This window comes from Pimephales promelas, chromosome 19 (genome assembly GCF_988280905.1).
Source record: "Pimephales promelas chromosome 19, fPimPro1.hap1.1, whole genome shotgun sequence".
Lineage (NCBI taxonomy): Eukaryota > Metazoa > Chordata > Actinopteri > Cypriniformes > Leuciscidae > Pimephales > Pimephales promelas.
Window position 1 is genome coordinate 3,442,819 of NC_142787.1, and position 13,169 is coordinate 3,455,987.

Consider the following 13,169-nt stretch of genomic DNA (forward strand, 5'->3'; position numbering starts at 1 on the left):
TACAGAAATATATCCGTGTTTGAAGACATTTCACGAGATATGGCGAGGTTGGGTTTTAAGTGCTCGTGTCTACAGTGCCAACAAGGGCTCTCCTCTTTTTCTCCGCCGTACGAGACCAATGTTTTGACGACTTTTCAAAATATTGTGTAAAGAATTAAAGCTGCAAGCAGCGATGGGCGGGCCCTCGCACCTGTAGCGCGTCGGGTTGTGAGGCGGCCGCGTTGCATATTCTGGAGCTCAGCCGGTGCGGCTGTGAATTTACTACGCTTCATTAAAGGTCACTTCCTGTTGCCAGCAGGTGGCGCTATGACTGTTGGTGAATGTCGACATGTAGATTTGTTCAGGGCGGGACTCTTGTCAAATGTGTAAAATTTTGTGCAGATCTGGGCATTTACAGCCAAGTTACTACAACTTCCTGTTTCATGGCGAATCTTCGACGCCACGGACACGCCCATCGACGAAAACGCGCAGATAGCACAACTTTACATCGTCAATGCCTTTAAAAGGCACAGCAGAAATTTGAAGTTGATCCGACTAAATCCCTAGGAGGAGTTCGTTAAAGTACGGAGTGTGTAAATCGTCCAAAAATTGCCGCCAAATGGCGGACTTCCTGTTGAGTTTAGGGTATGGGTTCTTGAGGCTTTTTTGTGCGTCTTGATATGATACACGTCCCCACCCAATTTTGTGCATGTAGGTTGAACGTGGACGAGGGGCTAGTTTTTTCCAATTTTCTAGGTGGCGCTAGAGTGACATTTTGCCACGCCCATCCGCGAAACCCACAAAATACGACATTTTTCACCAGTCCTGACATGTGTGCCAAATTTGGTGAGTTTTTGAGCATGTTGCGGCCCCGAAAATGGCGCTTACTTTGCAGAAAAAAATAAAAATAAAATAAAAATAAAAATAACCCTAACAGTTTCAATAGGGTCCTCACACTGTTAGTGCTCGGGCCCTAAAAACACTGGATAATTTTATTCGCATCTGCATCCATTGAATTTCGTGCTGTTTTACTTAATTTTCCGGGTCAGAACGTCTACATTTGGTAGTTTCACCAGTTTATAGTGCATAGTGTAAATGCAAAAATCGGATACGGGTCACTTTTAAAAGATGATGTAAGCGGGTTATCAAAAAAAATCGGATGTAGTCAGGAAATCGGATTTGAGCATCAAGTCTAGAGATGGGAATTGATAAGATTTTATCGATATCGATGCCACTAACGATTCTGCTTATCGATCCGATTCTTTAACGATTCTCTTATCGATTCCTGATAGCACTGTGTGGGAAAAAGTAGTCATATGCTTTTTTGGGGGAAAGAAACAATTGGTTTTATTTGTTTTAAATCTTACACTTGACTAAGTAAACTGTACTTTTGATGTAATTTATATAATAAATGAAACCTTATGAGTTCAGTTCAGTGTTGGAAGATCAGTTCAGTTGTTTTAACCATTCATTAAAACGAATCGGTTCAAATGAGTCATTAGTTCGCGAATTGAACGTGTCATTATCAGACGTGTGCGCGTTCCGACACAAGATGTGTGTCATCACAGAAAACATTTCATCTTTTGGTCGTTTTTTCCGTTTATTTGAAGTGTGGTTTATGTCAGCTAAATGTGCGGACCGCTTTTCAGAGAAGATAAGGCAACGTAGACCTATTTTAGCACAATTCACACCCAGCGGTAATTCAGGAAAAACAAATCTCCGAATGCTGCACATGAAACTTTAGTCTCCCGACCTTACCATTGTGTCGATTATTTTGATTAATATGTGCGAGGGAGAAAGAGAGAGCAAGACAGTGCTTAGTTTTGAGCAGTGAAGCCAGAGAGAGGTGCGCGCGCGCACGACCGGGGCTCTCTATCTCCCTGCTCGTTCAGTTTAACACGAGCCCTGTCACGAGCGCAGCGGTTCATCTACAGAGAGAGACAATTTTACCGGTACTCACCGATCAAATAAGGCTTTGGTGGTACAAAAAATCGCTTTGGACGCCGTACTGGTGCTTAATAAAGGACAAAGGGACAGTTGTTAGTTCACTGTCTGAAGCCTACATACTGGTTGACTCAGAGCAGGAGCATCGATAAGAGGAATCGTTAACGTCGAGCGCAAACAATATCGATGGATCGTAAAATTTAGAACCGGTTCTCGAGTGGAACCGGTTTTCGATTCCCATCCCTAATCAAGTCCTGCAGTGTAAAGACAGCCAATGAAAGCAAGAAACTTTGCCAGTGTGCCAGGGATAACCCCTCAAGAACCACTGCCAGGTCCCACACAGGATTCCGTGTTTGGACGACAGGCCTCATCCTCTGACCACCACAAAGGAAATCAACAATTAGTATTTTTCTCTTTTTTTGATAAATAAGGGAGAAAGCTTTCATAATAGGACAAACAACATCAAATAAGATTGAACGCTTGCTGAAGAGCATTAACACTGTTGTGTGCCAGAGTCTCTTTGAAACTTCCATGTATGCCGTCACATGTGATGCAACACCAATCGAGAATGGACTAGTTCCACACGGGCTTCTGACACTATCACGCTGGAGGCGTTCCCCAAAGAGTCGTTTCCGACGCAGCGCGAGTTTCCTTCGAAAGGGAACTCTACATACATTTTGGTCTTTTCCACACACTATCAATTGACTTTAGAAATTGTGAACATGGCGCACACATTGCATGCTGTCCTTTTATCCCACACAGTTGTCTAATGTCTAACTACAGTAGGCCTTGACATTAACACTTGCTAAATGTGGGTGGATTTCAGCAGTAGCTTGTAACACAGTCACCCCTACTAGTCACGTTGGTGGGTTGAATTCTATATATAATATACGGTGTGCATTTGTTAATTGTATTTTAAAAAGGCATTTGAAATAAGAAACTAAGTGCAATGTAGGGTTGTTAAAATACTCAAATATATTGAATATCTGCGCGTTCTCGCACTGTCATCTCCCTGACGGCAAGTTGACACACAAACTTGCATCCCTTCACTCACTCGCTTCATTTGCATGTTGCAACCTCATGCTAAATGCTTTTTTTTACATCAATATGCACTTCATGAAAATGCATCTCAGAGCAACAACTAAACCATGAGGTCAAGGGAACTGCTTGCATGGCTCAGTGTCAAGACACAGATCAAGGGAAGACTACAAACACAGTGGCCAGACGAAAAGCTTGTTTTTTTTTCAGGGCTTCAGGGCTTAAGGGACTGTTCATGGTAGAAAGAAAGCTGAATGCAACAAAATACAAATATATCCATAACTAAAATCTGGTTCACATCACTCGGGACCTCAGACTTGGCCAAAGGTTTACCTTCCAACAGGACAATGACCCTAAACACATAGTCAAGACAATGTAATAGTGGATTAGGGATGATTCTGTGAATGTTCTTGTGTGACATACATTTAATCAAACATCTCCAGATAAACCTAAAAATTGCTGTCCACCGACAGTCCCCATCCAACCTGACAGAGCTTTAAGAGGATCTCCGGGAAATAATGGCAGAGATCCAGGTGTGCAAGGCATGTCACATTATAACCAAAAAGACTTTATTCTAAAAGGCCGTAATCGCTGTTAAAAAAGTCCTTCAACTAAGTACAGAGTTAAGGGTCTGAATACTTATGCAATGTGATATATGAATCAGCTTAGAGAGTGCAAGTGGAACCCATCCTATTTAAACCTCTCATATCTAGTGTCTGGTGTTTCCTTTGCTATCGAGGTGTGTGGTGTCATCAAGCCACGATCTAAAGCCTGCTCCTGCCGATCGACTGTCCAACATAGTTTATCTCCAACCCTAATCAAACAATAGGCCTATGTCACAAAAAATTGAAGACCGGAAGTACGTCTTTTAGTAGGGATACGGCTCTTCCGGTTAGTTTTTTTTACAATGGTGGAGTCCATTGTCTTTCTTTCTTCAGTCGAAAAGAAATTAAGGTTTTTGACGAAAACATTCCAGGATTTTCTCCATATAAATGGACTTCAATGGGGACCACACGGTTCAAGGTCCAAATGAGAGTTTCAGTGCAGCTTCAAAGGGCTTTAAAAGACACCAGACGATGAATAAGGGTCTTATCAAGTGAAATGATCGCTCATTTAAAAAATAAATTAAAAAGTTTAAGTTTTATAAGCACAAATGCTCGCCTTGCTCTGTTCTGTGATGAGCGTTCATCAAAATTAACAAATCTTATTTCGAGTCATGACTCAAAGGGTCCTAGATAAAACCCTTATTCATTGTATGGTGTAAAAGCCCTTTGAAGCTGCACTGAAACTGTCTTTTGGACCTTGAACCGTTTGGTTCCCAATGAAGTCCATTATATGGAGAAAATCCTGGAATGTTTTCATCAAAAACCTAAATTTCTTTTCGACTGAAGAAAGAAAGACGTGGACATCTTGGATGACATGGGGGTGAGTAAATTATCAGCAAAAGTTTTTTTTTTTTTTAAAGTGAACTACTCCTTTAAGGTCTTCAGGGTCACTTGGAAATTAAGGGCAGGTGTATTTAATTAGGGTTGGAGTTGAACTGTGCAGGAGCAGGGTTCGGCACCCCTGATCTAAAGAGTATTGTGAGGCCTTCAAAAAAAAAAAAAAAAAAAATTGGTTGTGGATGCCTATGAATCTGGCAAGGAATTTAAAAAATATCTTCTAATTATTTGAAATGTGCTCTGGACAGACAAATCAAAGATATAGTTGTTTGGCCATAGTAACAGCAGACATGTCTGCCACAGATCAAAGACGAAGAACCTCATACTAACAGTGTAGCATGGTAACCAACAATTTCCATGGGATGTACTTATTTTTTACACTACACACACACAAATATATATGCTTTTTATTATTTTTATCACATGCAAATGAGTAATTAGTGGAGAGAAAGTCTCACAGGACACTCACAGCTCTCGATTTCCAGTGTGCAGTTCTGCTCATCTAGTGGGTATCTGCGTAAGTCCATCATGCAGGCGGCAGTGGTAGTAATCCTGTGCACACAGAGAATATAACTATTAGTCACAAGCAACCGTTTCTCTAAAATCCTGTTCTATATAGACCCATGCCCATGCTGGACTCAATTACGTCCAGCATATTCTTTCTCATTTTCACCCATTGCATATTTTATTCTTGTGATGTCAAATTTTACTATGATGTTTTTAAAAATCTTTGGCTAACTCCAGCTGAAAGACACGGCACTTGAAGTACTCCGAAGGGCGCAAGGCATTTCTGTTTGCAACTTTTACTGCCTGAATGGCAGTAAAATTAATCATTCGAAATTAAAAATGTAATGCCTGAAGCATTCTGCACAAGGTTACCTTGATAATAACAGCAAAACTCATGTTTTTTAGCTGTTAAGATTGTTGTGGACAAATTTATGTAAATTCAATTAAGTCATTCAAATTGGTGGTATTCAAATTTAAATTAGGTGCATGAGAACAACTAAAGGTTTGAAAATTGCAAAGTAGAATAAATATATAAACCCAAGTTTCCCCAAGAGTAAATCATCCATCAAAAACTCTTCGCTAACGGCTTTGCATTCAATCCAATTACTGGTGGATAAAATAAACCCAATGTCACATACTGTATTGCTGGGTAAATAAACAAAACAAAACCTCAGAAAATATCATGTTTACTCAGGAATATGTAACATCGCTGTTGAGTGCAAGACGTTGTTTCAGTGCCATTTTAGAGTACTAAAGTGTGCTTTATTTCTACTCTAAGTTAAAGGGATAGTTCGCTTTGAAATTAATGTTTGGTATGTTTTAGCTTACCTCAAGGGCATCCAAGATGTAGGTGTCTTTGTTTCAGCAGCTGTTTCAATTTTGATATTTTTAGGTCAAACGATCAGTATTTATATTGTTTTTACCTCATGTTACCACAGCCACAAAATGCCCGCGCCCTCAGATCACTAAATACTGTTCGTTTTTCTCACATAAACCGCTCGTTTCGTGTCTTAGGCCATCAATGTGTACTTACATTTCCGAGTAGTGACCATAGACCTGCATTATATGACTGACAGACAAGAACGCTTTGACCTGAAAATACTGCGGAAACAAAGACACCTACATCTTGGATGCCCTTGAGGTACACATTATTTCAAAGTGAACTATCCCTTTAACCTTTATGCTGCATTAGGGACATTTTTGGTCTTTTGCAGTTTAATTTCTTTGACCATTTTGGCTGTTTTAATGCAAATGGTATGAAATTTGGCAAAATTGTGACTTTTTGGATACATGTAAAAAATGTGATCCCATTTTGCAAAATATGTATAACACACACTGTGTAGATCGAATAGTAACACTCAGCACCATAAAGACCAAAAATGGCCCATTGAAACCCATTAAAACGTTGTTTAAATCTGAGGCTGTCAGTAATACATGAAACATGATTTTTGCACAAACATCCTTTTATTTTGAAGCAAAAGCATTATATTTGCATTATATAGTGTATTCCACCAGATGACGTCACTACATATTTATTCCCTATGGGTGGAAATGCACCTTATTTTAGGCAATAGGCAATGTTTAATAGGTGGCCATTTTTGGTCTCTAACGCGCCAAGTGGGATTTTTTGCAAAGTGGGACTGTGATAATCCAAATCTAAAGTTTTCTCTTTGCATTTAGTTTATTGAAAATAATTGAATTTTTGTGTTTTTTTCCTCTTATACAAATCGATGGTTTCGCAAACAAAACTGGTAATTAAAGGGTTAAAATCCTGAAATTGAATACATTTTTGGTAGTTATGATGAGGACTGATGCTGGTTAAAAGATTTAACTTGGTAAAAGTGGAAAATAATAATAATATATAATATTTTAGGAAATGTTTAATATGTGGCCATTTTTGGTCCTTAATGCACTCAACGGTGTTACAAATCTGGGTTAATACAACCTGTCACCACACTTCATTTTGATTTCATGACTGCTATGTCGAAAAACTTCTTACTTTTAGTGAATTAAATAGTCCCTGTCTTCCTCTTCAAAATAGAAACGAAATCTGAAATGAGCAGTAAAAAGCGTTCGAACTGAGTACATGTGTTTTCAGCACTGCAAACATTTACTGCAGTGGTGGGTGCAAGAGAAATCCTCTTGCAGGGAAGGATAGATGAGCGAAAGTCCGTGTCCTAGTTTCCAGTCATACCAGGATCACCTTGCCTCCATGTCATAGCAAAGTGGGAATACCAAAGAAAAGAAGGGGTATTAGTATCGGCTTTGATGTGTACAGTATATTACACTTCATAGTCCAGGAGCATCTGACAAAGACTTGCTTTCAGCTTCTAGTAGGAGGCTTGTCTATCTCTCCCATTAGGTTTCATCAAAGATGCTGACAAATCGGAAACTTCTCAAATAATATCAAAGCAGTAAAAGAGCCAATCTAACCACACTGTAAAAAATGATTTTTTGGTGAAGTAAATACTAGTGAAAAAACCCAATGTAATTTACTTGAAAAAGTTAGTTCAGGCAAGAAGTAAATTCCATATCAGTACTTAATTCAAGTGAGTATAAATGAAAGTGTAATATCAACTCAATAAAATTAAGTAAAAATTACTCAACTTTTCTGATACTGGGGTTCCCATCATGCACTGGACCTTGAATAATTAATGAGGTTCATTTTTTACTGGTTTCCAGCTCTATTTACACTGTTTTACCATTGATTTTTGTTTTCAGTATTAGTAAATTGCCATTTTGTGACATTTCGAGTAAATCTTTTGCTTAAAACGACACATTCAAACACAAAAACGATCCATCAAATGTTACCGCCATTGTGTATTGTCTACCAAGTATTGAGGTGTTTGCATTCACATAAGGCTTAAAGTCTGACATGATGTATATATAAATTACTTACATGATCTAAGTAAAGAACATACTATAAATGACTAATAAAATTCAAGATTATTGTTTTAGTGAAATGTAATACAAAGGCAAAGGAAACCGGTATTAATCAACCTTTTACAAGCCGAGTTAAAATGACTTATTTTTTGTAAAGTTTACTTAATTCCACATTCCAAGTAAATTTAACTTAAAGATTTCTAATTAAAGCTACTGATAAATATGTTTAGGTTTTTACTTGGCAAATCTTTGTAAATTTACTAGCATTTTCTGAGTGAGATCGTTTAGCAAGGTTTTTTCCAAGTAAATCCTACTCCAAATTTTTTACAGTGCAGTGTCGGAGCCTGGTCACTTTGGCCACTGAATACTGAATCAAAATAATTCTCCTAACATCATTTAGTAATTCAAAATGACCATAGAAACAAAGAGATACCATTCTTCTGAGTTATAAAAATTCCTGGGGAAATGTATTTTCTTCCTAATAAAGTATGTTCTGACTCTGGATGGTGAGATATCCATTTTGGAAAGGAAACAGCAATGCGAGGCAGCTGGCCATGTCTAGGGCTGTACTCTTTCACCTTTCAAAGTTACAACCTGCCAAAATCAGTCAAGCAGAATAAGGGCGCTGGGTGTGTTAGCTGACTGGCAAGCCTCGGCGAGAACAACGAGGAAAAAGAATGATATGAATTCCTCAGGGAGAGCTTGTTCAGTTTGCTAAATTTACTATCAGGACTGGCAGCTGTTGTTAAGGTAGAAACTGGTGTTCGAGAGAGTGGTTCAAGGTAAGAACTACACTCCAACAGAAGTTTAAGTACCATCACGTTCTCTGCAATTAGTCTAGACGTGCCAAATCTCTCTGAAATCACAATATTTACTCTCATGTATATTATTAATTATCGAATTATTCAAGAAAGTGCATTCTGGAGAAGCACCTGCAGTAAAAAAAGGCATGTAGTATAATAATAATATATTCGTTTTAATATATAATATATTTTCACATTCCTTTTTGTTTCTGTGTGCATTTTCATACATTTATTTATTTTTTTCCTGTGAAACATTTGAATTAGGTTACATTTTGTTGTAAAAATAAAACGTAAAAATGACATAAAGAGAATGTTTCTAGAATGTTCTTATTTGGTTCCCAAGAAAATAACCAAATGGGAACATTATTTGTTTGATGGGCTATTACAATTGATTTCTGGACATTGTTTTGTTCTTTTTTTTATGTAAATTTGTTATTGTACATATTGTTACAGTGCAATTGAAGAGTTCAGATGCAAAAGCCTCTAAATGCCATTTGAAATTTTCTTCTTTAATGATGATTTTTATCAAACTTGTATATTTAAGTTCAGTAATTTCACTTAAATAACAATTAATAGGTAATCATCATTGACATTTAAGTGAAATCACTGAACTTACATATACAAGCTTGATAAAAATGATCATTCTAGAAGAAAATTTCAAATGGCACTTAGAGGCTTTTGCATCTGAACTCTTCAATTACACATTTAAGTACTTGAGTAATAATAATTAACTATGCACTTACTATAGGGTTAAGTTTAGGATTAGGGTTTGGTTAAGGATAAATATGTTATTACTGAAGTAACTACAGTACATGTAACATGTAAAAAAGTCTTACCAACATTTCTGATTTAGAATTGTATTAGCAAAACAAATCATGTTTTAAATGAATTATTGTGCTAATTTCTATCCACATCCCAAATTGTGTGACTCAGATCTGTTTTATTTATTTATTTATTCATTCAAATGTGTGAACAGCACAGACCACATGGAATCATTTTATTTTATTTTTATTTTTTTTTAGATTCTGATTTGGGCCGTTTCCATATGTGAAATTAAATCAGATACAGTCATATCGGATTTCAAGCAACTTTTCATTTGCATAATGACCAACACAATCTACCGAGAGCAGCGCAAATTAGTGTCTGGTGTAAGACATGCTTTTTTGGCAGAAATAAATTGACTAGAGCAAACTTTAGTAAATCACCTTGCATGATTCATTTAAATACTTTCCTCCCATACATTTTGCGTCTGAAAGAAACTCTCACAAATCAATTTGCAATAACGATTAAATAGCCAAAAAAAAAATAATCGTCCACACCTTTTCTGCGATAATTTTTCACTGTGTGTCTTTAGTAAATCCTGATATTTTGTTGTTTTTTTTAACGCCAAAAGAGGATTTGCGCTGGAGCAAGCTATTAGTAAATCTGGTTCTTAAAGGTGCAGTGTGTTATTTCTCAAAATTGTTGACATTTGAAATCAACCCAAACAAACACACCCCTCTCTTCATTGCTCCGCCCTCAAAGCTCACCCTCCAATCCTAACCGTTGGTCTCGAACCCTGATCGCTGGCACTCACAAGGACTCTAATCAGTAAACACTGCATTCTCTAGCAGTCAGCTTGCACAACTCTCACTAACTGGCCTCCGTTACACACACAATGCAAGAGTGGATGTCTATTTATCGTATCAGAAACGCAACAAAATAGTGCTTCATGAAAAATAAAGCGAGGATAATAAACAAACTTCGAGGAAGCACAATAAATGAACATACAGTTCGTTGTTAGTTGCCAACAGCACAGCAGCTCCAGACAAACAATGACACTCAAAACAGTGTTACTACCGTATGGAGTAGGGCTGGGTAATAAATATCGATTTCTCGATATTAATCGATTCTCATTTTTACGAACCGATATCGATTCTTAAATCTCAAGAATCGATTAGTCATCCTGTTTCATTTGAATGAATGGGACATTGTATCGCGGCTGCGCGCAGCCAAAAAATCGCAATAATCTTTGTCCTTTGTTACTATTGATATGAAACAAAGTCTCAATTTTCAAATTACGTCCATTTTCTTTAGAAATTCAAAAACATAAATAGTGTTTTGGCGGTGTGGCGTGAGATCGCTCTGGAGAAGCAGCAGCGCTGATCTCTCTTCCGGGTTAATAATACCAGTCACAGCGCCAAATAAACATGAATGAGCTTCTGAAAGTGTGTTAAAGATAGAGTACAACTTATCGAAATCCGATATCATGTCACATTGATTCGCTCAATCAGCGTTTCAAACGCGGAAAGACGTCAGTTAAACAGCTTGTAATCAATGTCATGTATCGTCATATTTACCTCAGAAAACCCACATAAACTCGTTAGTCAGCTAGAAAAAAATAACTCTAGAGACGAGCATTTTGCTAAATATATACACCATATTACATATGCATTATAATCTTAATGTTCTTCAATATTTAATGCATATTTGAATCAATCTGGCAAGTTTTTTTATGACAGCCACCATTTAAATGTTTATATTTCATATAATCTTCTTATTATAAAAATAAATAAAAGTGTAATTTAAGTGTTTGTATAGCTATAAAACAGTTAATTATTACCTTCATATTAGGCTAATGAAGTCTATAGGCTACAACTAGACTCCCATAGTTTACAGCATTTAAGAGATTTGATTCCCTTGAGAAAAATGGCCATTTATTGTAACTGATATCCAAAATAATCGATATTGAATCGAATCGAAATCGAATCGAATTGCAAGCTTGTGAATCGAAATCGAATCGAATTGTGAAATTTGTCTCAATACCCAGCCCTAGTATGGAGCGATTCGGTTTACCTCCGCGTCGGTTTTCAGGTCTGTGCTATCCATCGCTGGAAAGCTTTTCTACAATTAGAGCGGAAGCTCTTTCCTGATCAATTTCCAGTGATCTTCTTATGAGATTTGTAATGTCTCTCAGCCATCTCTCTTTCTACAGTCTTTCTTCATATCTCCCTCTTGCTTGTTTTCTCTCCTCTACCGTCATGCGCCGCCTAATGCTGACTGGCGACACGTTTGTTGTTGTGTCTGGTTGTCAATCTGACCGTTTTTCAAATATCCCTTCGCATCGGGTAATCAAAACTTCTACACACACCCACTTAAACATTTAGGCCAAATACAGGAAATACATCCTGTTGAACACCGTTGAAGTGGTCAAGTGCAGAGACCATAAGTGTGGGTATTTGAACAGGCCCTTTATAACGCTAGTGATAAACCGATGGTTTTGTTAATAACCTTCTGTCAGTCTGACCGTCTGTGGCATGGACAGGGATACAAAAGTGAGGAAAGTACAAGCTATAGTTTTGAAAAGCCCTGGAGCTGTCAAAAGGATGACGCAAAACTAACAAATCGATGGAATTTGAAGCTTGTGAAGCTACGCTTTAAAAATAACTAGCTGTTTTTAAGCTTTGAGGTGGACTGAAATGTGCAATAATGAAGTGCTTCAGAAAGTGTAAAGATGCACTGTATGAAGGAAGAGAAAAGTGGACACTTTCTATGATACTGTATTCATGCAGTCTTTTATGAGACTTGCCACTGCATCACTAAAAACATTGTTTTCTTCTTCTTCTTTAAAAAAAGACCCTGTTAGACAACAAAGCCATCTGTTTTACTGCAGGGCCACAACAATGCCAAAGTCAAAATATCTTTAATTAACACTGCACATCATATATAACGGCAAAACTGACTGTCAAATAAATCAGACAGTAAAGAAATGATGACTTTCATGCGCAAAAACTTCTGAATGGTGTACCCAAGCTTAGTTCACAAACACACACACAAACACACAAACACACACACACACATATATATATATATATATACGTATATACATATACTGTATATGCAAGCTTAGGTACACCATGTTTTTTTTCTGTTACTTCAGGCCAAATTCATCGTTTATGATACAATTTACACGCACACACACACACACACATGTAACAGAAAACAACAGCAAAAACATATAACAGAGAACTCTTATATATCTACGGAGGCGTATTGCATTCACTTGAAGAAAAAAAAATCTACTCTGTTTTTCTGAATTAATGAGTTCATTTTTCATGAGAAAAAAAAGTTTTTGCTCTGTTTTTCTGAATTAACGAGTTAATTTTTCATGGAAATTTTTTTTTTTGCTCTGTTTTTCTGAATTAATTAGTTAATTTTTCATGAGAAAAAAAATATTTTGCTCTGTTTTTCTGAATTAATGAGTTAATTTTTCATGGATTTTTTTTTTTTTTTGCTCTGTTTTTCTGAATTAACGAGTTAATTTTTCATGGAATTTTTTTTTTTTGCTCTGTTTTTTTGAATTAATTAGTTAATTTTTCATGAGAAAAAAAAATATTTTGCTCTGTTTTTCTGAATTAATGAGTTAATTTTTCATGGATTTTTTTTTTTTTGCTCTGTTTTTCTGAATTAACGAGTTAATTTTTCATGGATTTTTTTTTTTTGCTCTGTTTTTCTGAATTAACGAGTTAATTTTTCATGGAATTTTTTTTTTTTGCTCTGTTTTTCTGAATTAATTAGTTAATTTTTCATGAGA

At 36.7% G+C, this 13,169-nt stretch overlaps 1 protein-coding gene across 2 annotated transcripts in view; it reads right to left on the reverse strand.

Annotated features, from left to right (window-relative positions):
- gabrb2b (gamma-aminobutyric acid type A receptor subunit beta2b) overlaps positions 1–13,169 on the reverse strand; it is a 145,525-nt gene that overhangs the window by 50,638 nt on the left and 81,718 nt on the right. For both annotated transcript variants that reach the window (XM_089123919.1, XM_089123918.1), the window contains exon 5: positions 4,873–4,955. In XM_089123919.1, the coding sequence (XP_088980045.1) occupies positions 4,873–4,955 (83 nt within the window). The remainder of the gene's footprint in view (positions 1–4,872; positions 4,956–13,169) is intronic.